This window comes from Pimephales promelas, chromosome 13 (genome assembly GCF_988280905.1).
Source record: "Pimephales promelas chromosome 13, fPimPro1.hap1.1, whole genome shotgun sequence".
Classification (NCBI taxonomy): domain Eukaryota; kingdom Metazoa; phylum Chordata; class Actinopteri; order Cypriniformes; family Leuciscidae; genus Pimephales; species Pimephales promelas.
In genome coordinates, this window is record NC_142781.1 from 30803286 (window position 1) to 30822297 (window position 19012).

The following is a 19012-nucleotide window of genomic DNA, read 5'->3' on the forward strand; positions in this document are numbered from 1 at the left end:
TGACATGGGTAAATGTCAGTGATGTGACATTAAGTGTGCTAATATGAAAAGGCCTGCTTCCGACAAACTATAGATAACACACAATCTCTAAAGCCTGCCTTCGTCACACATCAGCCATGAGAAATTTGTCTCAATAGAATTTTTATATGGGGCAAGCTATTAATTGCGTAACTAGCTCATCGAATTGAGAATTGTTAATTTGTATTACATAATGGGCTGCAACCCATATCAACTGTGCCTCTGCCTACATTTTTGCAAAACTCCCAGTCCCAATGCATACCTATTCAATTCGCTCGGTTTTTACCAAGATACACGGCAAAATACAGTGGGGTAAAACCTGCAATGTTTACCTTTTTTGCCTCAGGCACTATGACTGGAGCTGCAAGGAACCGAATAACATTAAAATGAATATTACATACTGCTGATCTGCAAGATCAGATGCCAACTCTCAAAAGACACATTTTCTTAAAGGCCCACTGAAGTGACCTGAACATGTCGAACAGCTCCTCCTCTTTTTTAAATAGCCAATATAAGCCAATAAATCTAAAGTCAAAAAAGTTTGAGGTTAAAATCAAAACATTTAGAGATTAAAGTGGAAATTTTTTTAGATTAAAGTCAAAAAAGTTCGAAATTAAAGTCGACACATTTAGAGATTAAAATGGAAAAAAAATTTGATTAAAGTCAAAATAGTTTGAGATTAAAGTCGAAACATTTTGAGATTAAAGTCGAAACATTTAGAGATTAAAGTAAAAAAAAATTAGATTAAAGTCGAAAAAGTTTGAGATTAAAGTCAAAACATTTAGAGATTAAAGTGGAAAAAATTTTAGATTAAAGTCGAAAAAGTTCGAGATTAAAGTCGAAACATTTAGAGATTAAAGTCAAAACATTTAGAGATTAAAGTCGAAAAAGTTTGAGATTAAAGTCGATACATTTCGAGATTAAAGTCGAAACATTTCGAGATTAAAGTCGAAACATTTCGAGATTAAAGTCGAAACATTTCGAGATTAAAGTCGAAACATTTCGAGATTAAAGTCGAAACATTTAAAGTCGAAACATTTCGAGATTAAAGTCAAAATATTTAGAGATTAAAGTGGAAAAATTTTGAGAAAAATTAATACAGAAAAATGTTGATATTTTTGAGATTAAAGTCGAAAAAGTTAGAGATTAAAGTTTTAATGATTAAAATGAAGAAAGATTTAGAGATTAAAGTGGAAAAAATTCGAGATTAAAGTCGAAACATTTAGAGATTAAAGTCGAAAAATTAGATTAAAGTCAAAACATTTAGAGATTAAAGTCGAAAAAATTTAGATTAAAGTCGAAACATTTAGAGATTAAAGTCAAAAACATTTGAGATTAAAGTCGAAAAAGTTTGAGATTAAAGACGAAACATTTCGAGATTACAGTCTTCTGTAGAAGTTGTGTGTGTGCTTGCCATTGTTTCACATGTTAAACACTCGCTATGCACCATTCATAATGGTGCATAGCGAGTGCCTCACAATGTATGCGTGTGTGTTTTGTTTCAACAAAAGGAAATTCAACAGGTGCCAATCTACCAGCATTAGGCTACCATTATAGGATGTTATAAAATATACTGCGCCGGAATAGACTTTAGCCAATAGGAAAACCAACCTGGAAAACACTTTTCAGACTGGATGGAGATATCTAGCTTTATGAATCAATGGAGGCTTTCATATGTCTACTGGCCTACACTTTACCATCATATCAAAGAATCTCTCCTCGACCACAATTGTGGTTATAAAATAAACAAACTTCACAAGTGCATTTCTTTACACACATACACGTGCTGAGCCAGTGGACGTGCACAGTTATGAATGCACACAGTTCTATGGAAGACTGTATTATCGTAAGGTTTTGACTTTAACCTCGAACTGCTAGATTTTTTTATATAAATTTTTTTTTTTTACAATGCAGTTCAGGGCTTCCATAGCTTAGAGATAACAGTAAGGCTAACATATTCATACTAAAAGCCAAAAAAACTTTCATTTTGATTTCAGGGGGCCTTTAAGACCATTTCCAAGAACACTGTTGACCACAAAAGGGAATCCGTCAGATTTCGGCCCTGCTTTTTTTTTTTTTTTTTTACTGCCGTTGGCTAGATTACCATGAAACGCCTTACTGTTCAACCCTGCAAAATTGATCATTCCAGCATAGATGATGTAGAACATATATTTTCAGTTGAAGAGTCACCATGATTGCTTAGTGACATTTACTGTAGATTTTTCAAATAGGTTAGTGGTTTTCCTTTACTGTATGTATGTATGTATATATATATATATATATATATATATATAAACAAAAATGACATGCATAGGCCCACTATAAACAGAGATGACCTGGTCATACAGAGTGAATTAAGGCCGTGATTGGGACAGTTTTTGAACAGTTTTTGAATTTTTTTTTATGGTTTCTTGCCATAAATTAAAAACATCACCCAAACACATGATAGTTATCTGTAATACTGAAGATACCAGATGGGTGTTATGTAAACTGAGCCAAATATTACTTTTTTGGTAATATTTGGGGGATTGGGACATCATATTTACTGTATTGCACTGTATATTTAGTTCATACTTTGATATAATTTTAAATGCAATTTAGTTTTTCCTATTCATTATTTATTCATGTTTATATTTCTGTTTATTTCTCAATGTTTATAAATCCACCCACAATTCATACAGTAGGCTACAACACATGTAATTGGGGTAAACGAAGGCCAGAAGTCTTTGAAAACATTTAGAAATCAAGTATGAAGGTTTCCATTTAACACCAACAAATATAAAGTCAAAATATGTTGTAAAATAAAATACGTTTTTAAAATAAAATATTCTGTATTCGCATGTAGGCCTACACGTTACAACAGCATCTTCGAACAACATTTCGACAAGGCATTATTTGTCTACTGTCTATATACATTACATATACTGTCATTATTTATCAATTTACAGATTTATTTTAGATTTAAAACGTCTACAAGAATTTGACTGTAAAGTTCTGGAGTCGACAAAATTTTGGCTCTCGCGCGATTCAGATGAAAATGTAAGTTAGGCGTTTCACATACTGTAGGCCTACAGCTCAGTCAAAACCCGCAGAATATAAGAAGCCGCTAATATGAGTGAATAAAAACCTTAACTTACCTTAAAATGCTCTTGATGGAATGTAAACAAACATCCAAAAGTAATCCAACACAGTATCCAAGGTGCGATCTGTCATATGAAGTCAAATTAACATAAGCACATTGTCAAACTTTGAGTAGGTGGCTTTAAAATCATGAAATGAACAAAATAAGTAAACACAAATATCATTAGCATAGCAAACGGACCTTTCATTTCTATAGGGGGTTTAGGTTATTTAGCTAGCCAACTTCTGTGACCGTCTATGTTATGGGTTCGCGTGCGCTCCCCTTAACGTTAGCTAACAAACAGAATAAATGCGAGTACTATACATAGCCTACATCATTTTGAGCATCAGTTTTGGACGATGATGTTTGTGTTGTGATGTGTCCTGTTCTTCTAGCCTGCAGTGCACGTGCCTCCTTAACGACGTCATTAGTTTTAATAAATTTTAATAGTTTGTTGTCTTTGTGTAATTCGATTATTTTGATACTTAACCCTTTCATGCATGAATTTAACAACCTCAGTCGGGATTTTCCCGTGTTTTTATACGTCATGAAAAACAAGATATAATAACTTTTATTTTTTACACATATTTTTCAAAGAGATTTTCATATGTCGACTTGAGTAGACATTGTGCGTTTTTGACGAGATACTGTTATATAAACCAGAAATAATACAGACTGTACATATTTAACAAACCAATACGAAAATATATAAAATATATAAATTACATATATAATATTTCAATTATAAATCACTTAAATGGACTTGGTCTTGGCTGCCCAAATAGCTGTCCTGAGGTGTTGGAAATTTGATGGCCGAGTGACTGTCATAAATCAGACAAAATATTGTTAGTTAGTTGATTGATCTAAAATTGTCTCTTTACTTTGTTTACCACACATTTTTCTCCAGCCTTCTTCTCCATCCTGGGCAACGCAGCCGTCCTGGTAGCAGCCTCTTGGCGTCACAGTGATCTCAAAGCTCCTGAGCTCCTCACGGTCAATCTGGCCGTGACTGACATTGGTATGGCTCTCAGCATGTACCCACTCTCAATCGCCTCTGCCTTCAACCACGCCTGGATTGGAGGTGACCCTTCCTGCCTGTACTATGGCCTGATGGGAATGATCTTCAGCGTGGCCAGCATCGTGACTCTGGCTGCTATGGGGTTAGTGAGATATCTGGTGACAGGAAACCCTCCGAAATCAGGTACATCAGGATCACATTTAGTCCCAAAGTGAGATTTAAAAACATAGCTTTATTGATGCTGCATCCAAGCACAAAAGGTCAATGTGTGTTGACCTGTCAATGAACTGTTGTTTTGTTTTTATATATATCCTGGGCAATAACAGTGGAAATTTCTAAGATTTGTGTCAAAAACTAAACTTTGAGAAATATTCACTGTAAAAAGTTTGACAACTAGCCTGGTCTCCCCTATAAAACGAATGGTTTTACACAGGCACAAAACCCCATTTGTACTAGCAAATGTCATAGAATGTACTCACAGTAAAATAAGAAAAAAATAGATGAAACATCAATGTGTTTATTGTTTGATGATAAAACAAGATCATAAAAGGCAGTAAGCCACAAAAGCTACACATGGTATGAAGTCGCTGAATATAAAGGGTACCATTATGTGCTTTGTTGAATGAAAGTTTTCAATGGTTGATGAAAAAAGAAATGTAGGCAAAGATTTCCGAAAAAAAAAAAAAAAAAACAAGAAATAATATTTTCTTCTATATCCAATTATTGAAAATAAGTAGGTGGAAAGACTTGATTCTTTCCATCTGTTGTTGATTGTATGCAGAATGTGAGCTTGCAATGATTTAAGTCTATTGTTTCTCTGGAAGATTGAATTATGACATTTATGCATTTAGAAAATACACTGTAAGAAAAATTCTGTTATTTTCTGCCAGGACATTATCCATTAACAGACATTTGTTATAATTCATTATATGGGTAAAACACCTGTGAAAAATCAATGCTGAAAACACATTTGGCCCTGTTTTTAATTCCAAGATATATATTCATATGAACTTTCCAGAAAAGGTAGCTTGCATAGGCTACTTACATTTAATTCTGTCATTTCGTGGACAATGACCCATTTTTGTATGATTCATCATCCAAATGAGATTTTAAAAAGTTCTGTATACTGTGTACAGAATACTGTATATTCTGACATTGTTGAATAACTGTGTTTGTATATGTACTTTTCTGAAATACATAACTTTAGATCACTCTAAATTGAAATTAGACACAAGCTGCTGTGAAGCGATGTGTAAGCGTTATACAAATTACTGTGAAATTAATTGAATTGAATATGTAGACTCTTAACTATGTACTTTTTAATTAATTTGTGCGAAACAACCAACGTGAATCACAAGCACAGCAATTACGCTTGAAATCCTGAATGACGCATGAAAGGGTCATTGGGGAAAATAGTCCGACTGACGGTTAATCTGTGATTTTCCAATTAGACAGTTTTTGTTTTCCTTTTCAAATTTACCAACCTGCTAATTAACTTTCAATCTCCTCTGCATTTACAAAGAAACTCTAAGGAAAAATAGGTTATTGGCAATGGGATTTGTTACCTAAGAAGTCTTGAATTTTCTTCATAGGCATGGCTAAAAATTTTATTTCAAATCTGTTCCAGGAAGCAAGTTTCAAAGAAAAACTATAAGTATATGGATTGGTGTCATCTGGCTTTACTCACTGCTGTGGGCAGTGTTTCCTCTTCTGGGATGGGGAGGATATGGGCCGGAACCCTACGGTTTGGCCTGTTCGGTGGACTGGGCCGAGTATCAGCACTCTTTAAACGGCTCTTCGTTCATTATGTCTTTGGCCATCCTGTGCACCCTGATCCCATGTGGAGTCATCCTGTTCTCCTACGCTGGCATCGCCTGGAAGCTCCACAAGGCTTATCAGTCCATCCAGAGCAATGATAACCTGCCCAACTCAGGGGCCGTTGAGAGAAAAGTCACTCTGGTAAGGGCCATCCTATATTGCACACAAAAATATTAAAGGGATACTCCACCCAAAAATTTGCTCACCCTCAAGTTGTTGCAAACCTGTATGAGTTTCTTTCTTCTGATAAACACAAAGGAAGATATTTTGAAGAACGATTGGAACCAAGCAGTTGTTTGGCACCATTTACAAAATACAATGGAAGTCAATGGTGCCAAAGTTACAATCGTTCTTCAAAATATCTCGCTTTGTGTTCAGCAGAAGAAAGAAACTCATACAGGTTTGCAACAACTTGAGGGTGAGTAAATGATGACAGAATTTTCATTTTTTGGGTGGAGTATCCCTTTAAAGGAGTAGTTCAATTTTAAAAAAACTTTTGCTGATAATTTACTCACCCCCATGTCATCCAAGATGTCCACGTCTTTCTTTCTTCAGTCGAAAAGAAATTAAGGTTTTGGATGAAAACATTCCAGAATTTTCTCCATATAACGGACTTCATTGGGAACCAAACGGTTCAAGGTTCAAATGAGAGTTTCAGTGCAACTTCAAAGGGCTTTAAACGATTCAAGACGATGAATAAGGGTCTTATCTAGGACCCTTTGAGTCATGACTCTAAAAAAGATTTGTTCATTTTGATAAACGAGTTTGAACATGAGAACGCTCATCACAGAACAGAGCAAGGCGAGCATTTGTGCGTATAAAACTTAAACTTAATTTATTTTTTAAATGACCGATCTTTTAGCTTGATAAGACCCTTATTCATCGTCTGGTGTCGTTTAAAGCCCTTTGAAGCTGCACTGAAACTGTCATTTGGACCTTGAACCGTTTGGTTCCCATTGAAGTCCGTTATATGGAGAAAATCCTGGAATGTTTTCATCAAAAACCTTCATTTCTTTTCGACGGAAGATAGAAAGACATGGACATCTTGGATGACAAAGTGAACTACTGCTTTAGAAGCTTTCTCAAAATTGAAATGTCCATTCTTCATTTTCAAATATCCCTGAAAAGATGGGAATATGTAAAAATAAGAGTAGTTTTTTTCTCTTTAAAAGAGCCATTTACTTTGAAAGGTTGTCTTTTTGATTTCTGTTAAGCAACTGCATGCTGTGAGGACACGTTTGCAGATTTTCAACCTGTTTTGTATTGTTGCAGTGTCTGTATATAACTGAACAATGTATAGGCTACTCTTAATCCATTGTAACAACACAAAGCTGGTTAAAAACCTGCAAAACTTTCCTTTTAAGTGTTTAACCACATGCAGGGTCACAGAACGTGCAAACCCTGGAGCGTTCACACATCTGGAAGCTTAACAGTTTTCCCGCTACAGTGACAGACGCCGATTCACACCCCATCTCCATCTTCTGCCACAACAACAAATTCTTTCTCAGCTGGTTTCCAATCTAAAATCATAAACCTAAGAGGAATATTTAGCTTTTTGTTTCCCAAATTTTAGAAGTGGGTAAATGTCAAGATCCAATCCCTCCTTAAAGGTCACTAATGGAAGGAAACCGATTTCAAGAAATAGCCCCATCATGTGTGTTTGTTATTTTCCAGGAACTTGCATTTAAAGTGTTTTGTATATTATATTGTTAGGGATGTCCCACCTGGAGGTAAGGGCAAAATAGTAATCAGGCATTTAAAAAAAAAAAAAAATGTTGTTCATAAACCTCAATTATTAATTATTGATTCATGTGGGTCATTCTGAATTTATGCATTAGTGCCCTTTCCTTCAGACAATAGCGGTAGCCTGTCCAACATGAATCACTCTGAACTGCCTTCTGTTGTCAGTTCAAGTCTCCCTCCTGTGTTTCAGATGGGTATCCTGATCAGCGCTGGCTTTATTGTGTCCTGGACGCCCTATGTGTTCATTAGTCTCTGGACCATGTTTCACTCCGAGGGCAAAGACAGCATGGCGCCCATTGTTAGCTTGCTACCCTGCCTCTTCGCAAAATGCTCAACGGCGTACAACCCTCTTGTCTACTACGTTTTCCGCAAATCTTTCCGCCGAGAGCTACGACAAATCTGGATGTGTTGTTACCAAGGCTGCTGGGATGCTGTGAGCAAAATGACAGGAAGAGAACGCTCAGAGGAAAATAGCGGGGCACAAAAGACAGGAGAAGAGTGAACACACAATGGTAAAGGTCACCCCTAAAAATATATTGGAGAGGTGAAGAGATAAGCTTCAATGAAGGAAAAGTTGCCAGCTTGGAAACACTTGATCTTGGAGTGCTAATGCATCTTCAACAGTATCAAGTCTGTGTCTACAGAACAGAGTAGAGCATTGCATGAATGTAGGACACAAAAATCAAGCAATTGGCTGAAAATATTTTATTGTAGACCATATTTCATTCCAGATATTCTTAGGATATTCTCTACACTGTAAAAAATATCCGTGATTTTAACAGTAAAAGACTGTAAAAATGCTACAGTGCAAAACTGTTAATTGGTTAACAGAAAGTTTCCGTACTTTATACGGTAAATAACTGTGATATAATTTTACAGTAAAATACCGTTAAATTTACAGTTTTTGAAAGTGAAAAAGAACAAATCGTTCTATAATTTACAACGTAAATTGACATTCCCACAATTCCCTGTGTGACACTTCACATTTGATGTATTTTTGTTGAAATAAATATAGTTCCTCATAGTTTTATTGGTTTTTTCTAATCAGTTATGTACATTAGGGTTTTATGTTACATTTAATGTTGTTAAATTAATGTTTATTGCATTTTTTAATTTCATGCGTGTTACCATGATGGTATTTAATGTTTGTGTGAATGACACTGTGCAGCTTCTTTATGTAAGTATTACTTAAATAAGTAATCATGTGATTGCTCAAGTAACTCTCATCACTGCTGTGATGATTGATGGTTGTCAGTGTATTACAATGGTCTAAAACAGATATCAATAAGTTGGTAAATCAACATTTTATCAGAAAATAAAATACGGTTTATAACTGTAAATTTTAAGTTAAGTCTGTAAAACCATTAACGTTCCTACCGTATTTTTAACGGTAAAGTTCTGGCAACCACAGCTGCTGTTTTTTTTACCGTAAAATGTACGGTTTATTTTTTACAGTGTAGTTTACAAGGCTGTTGGTGATTCAACACACTCCTGTGTGTTATCTGTTCACTGACAATCCCATGTTTATCTGTTTGAGCAATGTCTTATTCTTTTGTCCTTTTATCTAATCTTTTATCGCTGTCGAACCTTTTCGCTTTCGTCAGATAATTGTGAGATACTGAAATCCTTTGTGATCGGCATGTTCCTTTCAGTTTTCCATTGAACCTGTTCATTAAAACCATTTATTCACACTCTCTGTTTCTTTGTATTTCCTTCCTGTGTTCATTGTTCTTCCATAATTGATGTGAATTTTTATTTATTAGTGCCACATAACTGCAATTACCAGTGTAAGGGGCTGATCATCGGATGACATAAAGATTGTAAGAAGGGTCCTGTTAAAGGCAGTTTGCATGACTCATGCAATACAAAAACTCCATTGAGACTTGATTTAAAAAAAGAAATCACGCTCAACATGTCAAGCTGTAAGGCACGGATGGTATCTTACTGTTGGATGTGATCATTTGAAAACTATTTACAAGAATCATGTTTCCAATCAGAGTCGTCTGATGTGTGTCAGCTCCTTTAGGAACTTTCTTCAGCTGGTCACATTGGTCTACTTTGCAAATGCGTTTTATGTACAGGATTAATTGTTTTAGCCCAGACTTACAATCTTAAAATCACAAATATTATTTGTAATTTTTAATATAATTTGAGAGTTTGTGTTAATGATGAAAAAATCTTTTTGGTTCTCCCCCGACCATGGCTTTTCATGACACTATAGCTTCACTGTGGATCAACTCTCTGTGGGATTTCCGATTTGTCGGCAGTGTCTTCATGAATCAGGGAGCAGATCAAAGTGAAGAGGGCTGACCAGGTCACATAGCACACATGTCCTAGCAGCTTTCCATTCCAGGATTTCCCATCACTATTATATTACTAATATCAAATAAGTGCAAATGGATACAAGTAGTCAACAACACATGTATGTTCTTTAAATGTCTGAACATATAATTATGCTGTGCAGTGTCTTTGATTGCATGGCGTGTAAAAGCAATACATTCATCCAGCCAAAACACCCTTATCACAAATTTATGTTTATATATATATATATATATATATATATATATATATATATATATATACTCACCTAAAGGATTATTAGGAACACCTGTTCAATTTCTCATTAATGCAATTATCTAATCAACCAATCACATGGCAGTTGCTTCAATGCATTTAGGGGTGTGGTCCTGGTCAAGACAATCTCCTGAACTCCAAACTGAATGTCAGAATGGGAAAGAAAGGTGAATTAAGCAATTTTGAGCGTGGCATGGTTGTTGGTGCTGAGTGTTTCACAATCTGCTCAGTTACTGGGATTTTCACGCACGACCATTTCTAGGGTTTACAAAGAATGGCGTGAAAAGGGAAAAAACATCCAGTATGCGGCAGTCCTGTGGGCGAAAATGCCTTGTTGATGCTAGAGGTCAGAGGAGAATGGGCCGACTGATTCAAGCTGAAGAGCAACTTTGACTGAAATAACCACTCGTTATGCAGCAAAGCATTTGTGAAGCCACAACACGCACAACCTTGAGGCGGATGGGCTACAACAGCAGAAGACCCCACCGGGTACCACTCATCTCCACTACAAATAGGAAAAAGAGGCTGCAATTTTCAATGCTCACCAAAATTGGACAGTTGAAGACTGGAAAATGTTGCCTGGTCTGATGAGTCTCGATTTCTGTTGAGACATTCAGGTGGTAGAGTCAGAATTTGGCGTAAACAGAATGAGAACACGGATCCATCATGCCTTGTTACCACTGTGCAGGCTGGTGGTGGTGGTGTAATGGTGTGGGGGATGTTTTCTTGGCACACTTTAGGCCCCTTAGTGCCAATTGGGCATCGTTTAAATGCCACGGCCTACCTGAGCATTGCTTCTGACCATGTCCATCCCTTTAATCTACTGGGACTGTTCATGCTAGAGTGACAACAGTCTGGGGAGGATATAGGCCCTCCAGCTGGTGATCATGATATTACTTATGACATTACTTATATTGTGTTACCTCCTCCTACTGGCAATCAGTATGCTGGAGTGCTATTAAAAGGGTCTCAAGTAGCTCAAACACAGATGCATGACTCATCAAAGGAGAAAAGAGAGAATTATATTCAGTATTCATAAGAGAGCTGCATCTTCTAGATAGTTCAAAGACAATAGAAAGACATTCCTCCTTCAGAACCCAGCATTGATGATAAGTTGCATCTATCAGAGACTTAAAATTTAAAGGTAAACGTGTGTCACCAAACAGAATTGTAGACAAAAATCTCAAATATATACCTCGAGTGCATACATTACATCACATGTGTGCATGCAGCGCTAAATAAAGCATAGTCAATTTGCACTAGCGATAATGTAACATTAAGACATTAAGTTATATACAAAGTAAGTTATTACAAAATAACATTAAGTTGAGCCTTGTGAAACTTTCAGAGCTGTACTGTAAATCACGTTCATGGAAGGAAGGGTGACAGATTTATGGTTTAATGGTTTAACAACTTTCTTAGAGAGCTACATCAGAATGAAAGACACCGTCTGGCCATTATGTGCTTGACTCGAGACAAGTACTTTCAGAAGTTTGGAAACTATGATGAGTGGGATGGGCATCATTACGATGAAGTATTAATTCAGATAGGATTGTAAGGCTGGAAGCATACGTGACATGTACTGTATAACATAATTCATCTGACTAAATTAAAGTTGTTGTTACTCTTTAACCTCTCATTCTTAAAGGTAAAAGGTCTTTTGTTGAACTGATAGGAAAACATAGGATTTAACATGATGAATGGCAGGAAACCAAAAGATGAGGCAAATGGGTAGTGATCAAGAGGGGGAGAATAACATTAATATTCTCCTCAATTCCTGTTTAGTACCTGGATTGTACATTAAGATACTTCTAATTTCACCACCAATCATTTCAGTTTATAAGCTGTCAGATGAGACCCAACATGGCATAGTTACATATTAGAACACACTAGTAAATAAACAGTATGTAGTTGAAAGCACATGTTCTCTGAAGCAAATAGCCGACGAGTCATTGAGGTGCAAATGACTCTCTCCCGACAGAACCAGAGTGTCGCAACAGTCCTCAATCAGCATATTGATGAAATCCCTTGCACTACAACGTCATTGTGCCACGTTTAATTCATGTATACCTTTAAAAGGCTTTTTGAAGTCGCCTACGAGAGCAGTAAAGAGTTCTGCCCATATTTGCTCAGCCATACCGAATTAATGGGTTTACAAATTGAGAGCACTATACTGGATTGAACAGGGTCCCGTCTTGATCTGATTACTCAAACCACAATTGCAATCAACAATTGTGTAGTTGTGCATTAAGCATGTGTATACATTATAATACATACATATTATATATATATGTGGATACATTATGTATATGCTTTTATCCAAAGCGATTTACATTTTCAAGGTACAAATTTACATTCTTATCAGTCCTTGCTTTCCTTGGGAATCGAACGCTTGAGCTGTTTGAGCTACCGGAAACCAAACCAACATTTTAAATTAAATGTGAATAGCTATGTAGTCTAGGGTGGCCATTTTTATAACACAAAAAGGAGGGAACGGCAGTATACAGTGAAGCCTGAATAATAAAGAAATTAAATTAAATATAAGCAGAGACAGTGTTGTAGTACTCGATACTCGGACTCGTCTCGGACTCGGTCTCGAGACCATATTTTAATGGTCTTGGTCTTGTCGTGGACTCGTGTCCATTTGGACTCGGAATTGACTCGTACTCGAACATTTTTTTTTTAGGACTCGGAATTATTCCCGAGTTCACTCGAGTTCAATTAAAAATATTTTTTCATGATTATGTATGTTAATAAAATATTTCTTTAAATTGATTGACACGCCCAGTGATTGGTGATTTTCTAGTGCGCAACTGCGCATGACAAATTGTAAAAAAAATTACTTTTAACACCACCTACTATGTGGCCTTTTTACCCTAAACTGATCATATTTTTTAAACTCTAAGTAAATTCAGTAAAAGAAAAAAAAAAGGATTTCTCTAAGTAAATAAAAGTAAATTAGGTAATCAACCCTCACTGGTCTCGGTCTCGACTCGGACTCGACTGTCTCTGGTCTCGGACTCGACTCGGACTCGACTCTCAATGGACTCGGTCTTGACTCGGACTCGACTCTCTCTGGTCTCGGTGTCGACTCGGACTCGAGTGAGGTGGTCTCGACTACAACACTGAGCAGAGATATGAACTTTTGCCCCCCTAAAGTTGATTTCTAGAGGCATTTTTAGGCAACTTTTTGGTTACACTTTATTTCGAATAGTCACTTTAGACGTTCTACTAATTATAAGTAACTTTTCAACAACGTGTCAACTAACTCTCATTAGAGTATTAGTATATTATAGTAGACTGTCAGTAGACTGTTGGGTTATGGTTAGGTGTTAGGCTTTGGGTTAGGAGAATAAATTTACTTGTAGTCGTCAAGTTACTAATAGTCAGTTGAATGTCTGTTGGGGGACCAACAAAATAAACACAAAGTGTTAGCAGATATTAAGCTGACAGTCTACTAATACTCTAATGACAGTTAGTTGACATGTAGTTGAAAAGTTACTTATAGTTAGTAGAGTGTCTAAAGTGGACTATCAAAATAATTTTTACCCTAACCTTTTAAATGTATGCATGCACCCCATTTACATTAAATTCTTAAATGTATTCATTACATATTATTAGAATGATTAGACACTATAGAGTTAGAGGTCTAAACTTTACATCACTTAATGTAGACTATTGAGACTAAAACTGATGTGGCTCAATGAGGAGTAAACATGTTTAAAATAATGCTTAAAACATGCTTAAAATAATACCCTATTTTGCTGGCGATTGGTTAACTGGTTAAAGCCGGAGCACACTTGACATTTTTTGCAACTGAGACAACTGGTGTCTTTACTGAAAATCAATGAGAGATGTCCCAAAATTAATTTGCATACAGAAAAATAGGCCTATGTTATGAATTATACTGTAGGCCTAAATAACACCAATGCTTTCAATATTCTGCATTTAATTAAAGTCAGAATTGTAAACTGTGAACAGTTATTATTAGCTCTTTGGATCAATGACGGTGTGTTGAAACGTGACCGACAACAATCCCACCTACTGTACACAGACAAGCAAAACAATTCATCATAAAGCTTCCAGTCATGTCAGAAGTGGGTCTCTCTGCAAAGACGGATATAAAAGCATCATTGAGATTCCTGAGCTGTCAGTGCTGCCTCCAGATTTCTATTTTTCTCACCATCACAGCTTACACAACACACAACTGTGTACAATCCTTCTTCACATGAGGTGAAAATTTAGTTTACAAGTCTGTCAGTTGGTGAAGAACAGCTAGACAGAAAATAATAGTCATTGATCTAGCTCATGATGAAACATGCTTTTGGGACCAAACTACATATTCCATCATTCTCCAGAGCAGCAATTAAACATGGATTATCCATCCAACAGTTTGCTAACATTCCCATTATTTCAGAATGTTCAAAATGTCCAGCTCTGTTTTTTAATGGCACATTGGATGCAACATGTCCAAACCTATTGTTAATAATTTTCATGTTTTATTAAGACTTAGTTTTAGTATTAAAGAAACAAAACAGCCCACACATAAAAATCCAGCACACAACACCAGATGAAATATGCAAAATCCTTCTAATTAGAACGGTTTATTATAAAGTGAATTCAGAGATAAGAGTTATGAATAATTCAAAAGGTATAGACAACTTTAAATAAGCAATGCAAATGTGTTATTAGAAAGGCAAAACAACATTACAGGCAAAGGGTGATTAAGTGTCCTTTCAGGTGGGTAGTGATTGCATTTAAAGGAGTAGTTCACTTTTAAAAAAAACTTTTGCTGATAATTTACTCGCCCCCATGTCATCTAAGATGTCCATGTCTTTCTTTCTTCAGTCGAAAAGAAATTAAGGTTTTTGATGAAAACATTCCAGGATTTTTCTCCATATAATGGACTTCAATGGGAACCAAACGGTTCAAGGTCCAAAAGAAAGTTTCAGTGCAAACTGTTGAAAGGGCTTTAAATGATTCCAGACGATGAATAAGGGTCTTATCAAGTGAAACGTTCGCTCATTAAAAAAAAAAGTTTTATAAGCTCAAATGGTCGCCTTGCTCTGTTCTGTGATGCGCGTTCGTGACTCTTCCGTTCGAACTCGTTCATGAAAATGAATGAATCTTTTTTCATGTCATTTGGTTCATTCAACGAATGAAATGAACAAATTGACTCGGGAAAAGATTCATTCATTTTGATGAATGAGTTCGAACAGGAGAGTCACGAACGCGCATCACACAATAATTTTTTTTTTTAAATGAGCGATCGTTCCACCTGATAAGACCCTTATTCATTGCCTGGAATCGTTTAAAGCCCTTTGAACAGATGGCAGTTTGCACTGAAACTGTCTTTTGGTCCTTGAACCGTTTGGTTCCCATTGAAGTCCATTATATGGAGAAAAATCCTGGAATGTTTTCATCAAAAACCTTAATTTCTTTTTGACTGAAGAAAGAAAGACGTGGACATCTTGGATGACATGGGGGTGAGTAAACTATCAGCAAAAGTTTTTTTTTTTTAAAGTGAACTACTCCTTTAAGTCACAAAGGTTTAAACATGCTGGTCTTGTCTTATTACCTTGAACAAGAGAAATGAGCAATGGGTTTACAATTAAGGTTACAAAATCAGCCAATCAGATATCTTCTGAGACTCAATTCTTTGCAGCTTGACACGTTCACAGCCAGACTAACCTGAACAGACTGATTTCCACATAAAGATGGTCAGTGAGGCATGAGATCTGATTGTTGGTGAGTTCTGCTGTCCGCATCAGTCAAGGTCACTGGAACCCCAAGGCTAAACTCGCAGAAAAATAATGCCACGTACGTACAGGGAAGCATTGTTCAACAGTGTGTGAGGCTGTGAGCACTTCATTAAGTAAATCGCAGATTAATGACTAGTGGCAAATAGAGTTTATGAGTGTTCAGTGAACATGTGCTGCGGTTATGTAATTGCAATGTCTTTATACACGATATTGTCAAAAGTATTGGGAAACCCCAAATCTTTGAATTTGAATTGAGGTGTTCCAATCCCTTTCATGACCACAGTTGTATAAAACCAAAACACTTAGACATGCAGACTGCTTCTACAAACATTTGTGAAAGAATGGGAAGACAGAGCTAGCCTACTTGTGATCCCGGCCAACCCAACACTTCATCACAACTTCTCCATTCAGCTTGGCTCATCATCCATAACTCCATCAAGGTTAGCTAGGAACCTTGGGGTTGTAATTGATGATCAGCTGAAATTCACAGACCACATTGCCAGAACTGCCCGGTCCTGCAGGTTTGCCTTGCACAACATTAGGAGGATCAGGCCCTTCCTTACAGAGCCTCTTTGTCCAAGCACTTGTTCTATCCAGACTGGACTATTGTAATGCTCTCCTGGCTCTGTCAAACCTCTACAATTCAGAGCACACGTCACTCCTCTCCTCACAAAATTACACTGGTTGCCAGTTGCCGCTCGCATCAAATTCAAGGCACTGACGTTTTCCTACAGAACAACCACTGGCACTGCTCCCTCTTACCGTCAAGTCAAGTCAAGTCAAATATATTTATATAGCGCTTTTCACAATACAGATTGTATCAAAGCTGCTTCACAGTATCAATCAAGACAACATAACAGTGTTTGTTTATTCAAGACAATCAAGTTTGGTAGAGCTGATCAATGGTATGATGGGTCATTTAATTTGAATATCCCCAACTGAGCAAGCCAAAGGCAACAGTGGCAAGGAACCAAAAAACTCCGACGGTGTCCTAAAACTCCATCAGATCACCCAATGAAGGAACAAAAAAAACCTTGGGAGAACCCAGGCTCAGTCGGAGGCCAGTTCTCCTCTGGCATTACCGTATTACTTCAGACTTATGTGCCATCCAGAAACTTGCGCTCTGCTAGCGAATGTCATCTTGTGGTACCATCTCAAAGAGGCACAAAATCTCTATCTCGGACCTTTACCATGACTGTTCCCTGCAAGTGGAATGATCTGCCTAACTCAACCAGAGCTTCTGAGTCAGTTGCCAGTTTCAAGAAACTGCTGAAGACGTATCTTTAGCATAGTAGCGTGATAGGTTGCCACCTGTGCAAGTCCATTCGTGAAATTCACACCAAATATTCCACGGTCAACTGTTGGTGGTGTTACAACAAAGTGGAAGCAACTGGGAACAGCAACTCAGCCATGAAGTGGTAGGCCACGTCGAGTCACAGAGAGGGTCAGAGTCAACACAGACCTCCAAACTTTGGGTGGCCATCAGATTAGCTCAAGAACAGTGCGTAGAAAGCTTCACGGAATGGTTTTCCATGGCCGAGCAGCGGCATCCAAGCCTTAAGGCCATTGCACACTGAGTACGAAATTTTCGTATGCGTTTTTTCGTGTTCATCAGCCTTAAAATTCGTCACGCACAGAAACCTTGCACACTGAGTCCGATGCGTATTTATTAAACCAATTGCGGAAAAAAACGCAAAAATACAAAATGATGATTTTGTTGTCCTCTCGAGAAGAAAGAGAAAATATTGCGTCCATCCAATCCTGAAATTGCACCGAGAGGAAGCACCTCCTTATTGTTGCGAATTTATGCCGAGCGATTCAAAATTTACCTCAGAATGTCAGTGGAACAGTTTGATGCTTTGCTTGCGATTCTGGAGCCACATTTTAAAAACAAGAATCCGTGAACCAATCGATTCTGAACAGAGACTGTCAGGTATGGACACACACACACACACACGCACTGCGCCCAGTGGAAGCGCTGGGCAGACAGAAGCTGTATAGGCTACAGGTTATATATTGTACCCAAATAATACATTAGTTATCGAATTGGCTGCTCAATCACACATTAATCGATCCGAAATTTCAATCTGATTGAAAGGGGTGGTTATTCCTTTCATAATGCAATCGAGAGATAAAGATAAACACTTGATCCAATTGAAAACTGAAAATGAAAGCACTATGCAGATGCGTAATGATGTGCGGAACGAGCTCCATAGACAGTAAAAGAGCTCCCCTCGGCCCTGAATTGTCAAAAAACCTCTCAAAATGCTGGCTGTGGATGCGAAAAACGCAGAAAATCGAACCCGATCCGAATATTTTTTTGACGGACGAAAGTTTCGGACGCGGTGTGCAAGCATGATTGACATAACATGAGGTCGATTTTTTTTTTAACGTGCGAAAATTACGGACTAGCCAACCCGATCTCACGGGAATTCGTACGAATTTTACGAGGTGGCTAATTCGTAACAATTCATACGACCTCACTCGTACAAATTAGTACGATTTTGCTAAATCGTACATATTTTACGAATTGGCCAATTCGTATGAATTCGTACGAATGACCTACCCCTGACCCCGCCCCTAAACATAACCGTCACGTGGGTTTGGACAAATCGTATGAAATCGTACGAGTGAGGTCGTACGAATTAATACGAATTAGCCACTTTTTAATCACTCGTACGAATTCGTACGAATTGGTCGTGAGATAGGGTAGGACTAGCGCACTGGAGACATGTTCTATGGAGTACGAATCACACTTCTCTGTCTGGCAGTCCGATGGAGTCTGGGTTCGGCGGTTGCCAGGAGAACGGTACTTGCCTGACTGCATTGTGCCAAGTGTAAAGTTTTGTGGAGGGGGGATTATGGTGTGGGGTTGTTTTTTTTAAAGGTTGGGTTTGTCCCCTTAGTTCCTGCTTCAGCGTATCAAGACATTTTGGACAATTTCATGCTCCCACCTTT

General features: G+C 37.3%; 1 protein-coding gene and 1 long non-coding RNA gene across 2 annotated transcripts in view; one reads left to right on the forward strand and one right to left on the reverse strand.

Annotated features, from left to right (window-relative positions):
* The window catches only part of LOC148976867 (uncharacterized), a 61022-nt gene extending 57793 nt beyond the window's left edge, over window positions 1–3229 (reverse strand). The window contains exon 1 of the long non-coding RNA XR_016146069.1: window positions 3156–3229. This is a non-coding gene — a long non-coding RNA (uncharacterized LOC148976867). The remainder of the gene's footprint in view (window positions 1–3155) is intronic.
* An 804-nt stretch (window positions 3230–4033) lies between these two features.
* opn8a (opsin 8, group member a) lies at window positions 4034–8280 on the forward strand (the record flags this gene model as incomplete). The annotated part of the gene is made up of 3 exons (XM_039690162.2): window positions 4034–4340; window positions 5785–6116; window positions 7909–8280. Coding segments are annotated over 3 exons (951 nt in total), but the record flags the coding sequence as incomplete, so codon positions are not given.
* Between the last annotated feature and the right edge of the window lie 10732 nt (window positions 8281–19012).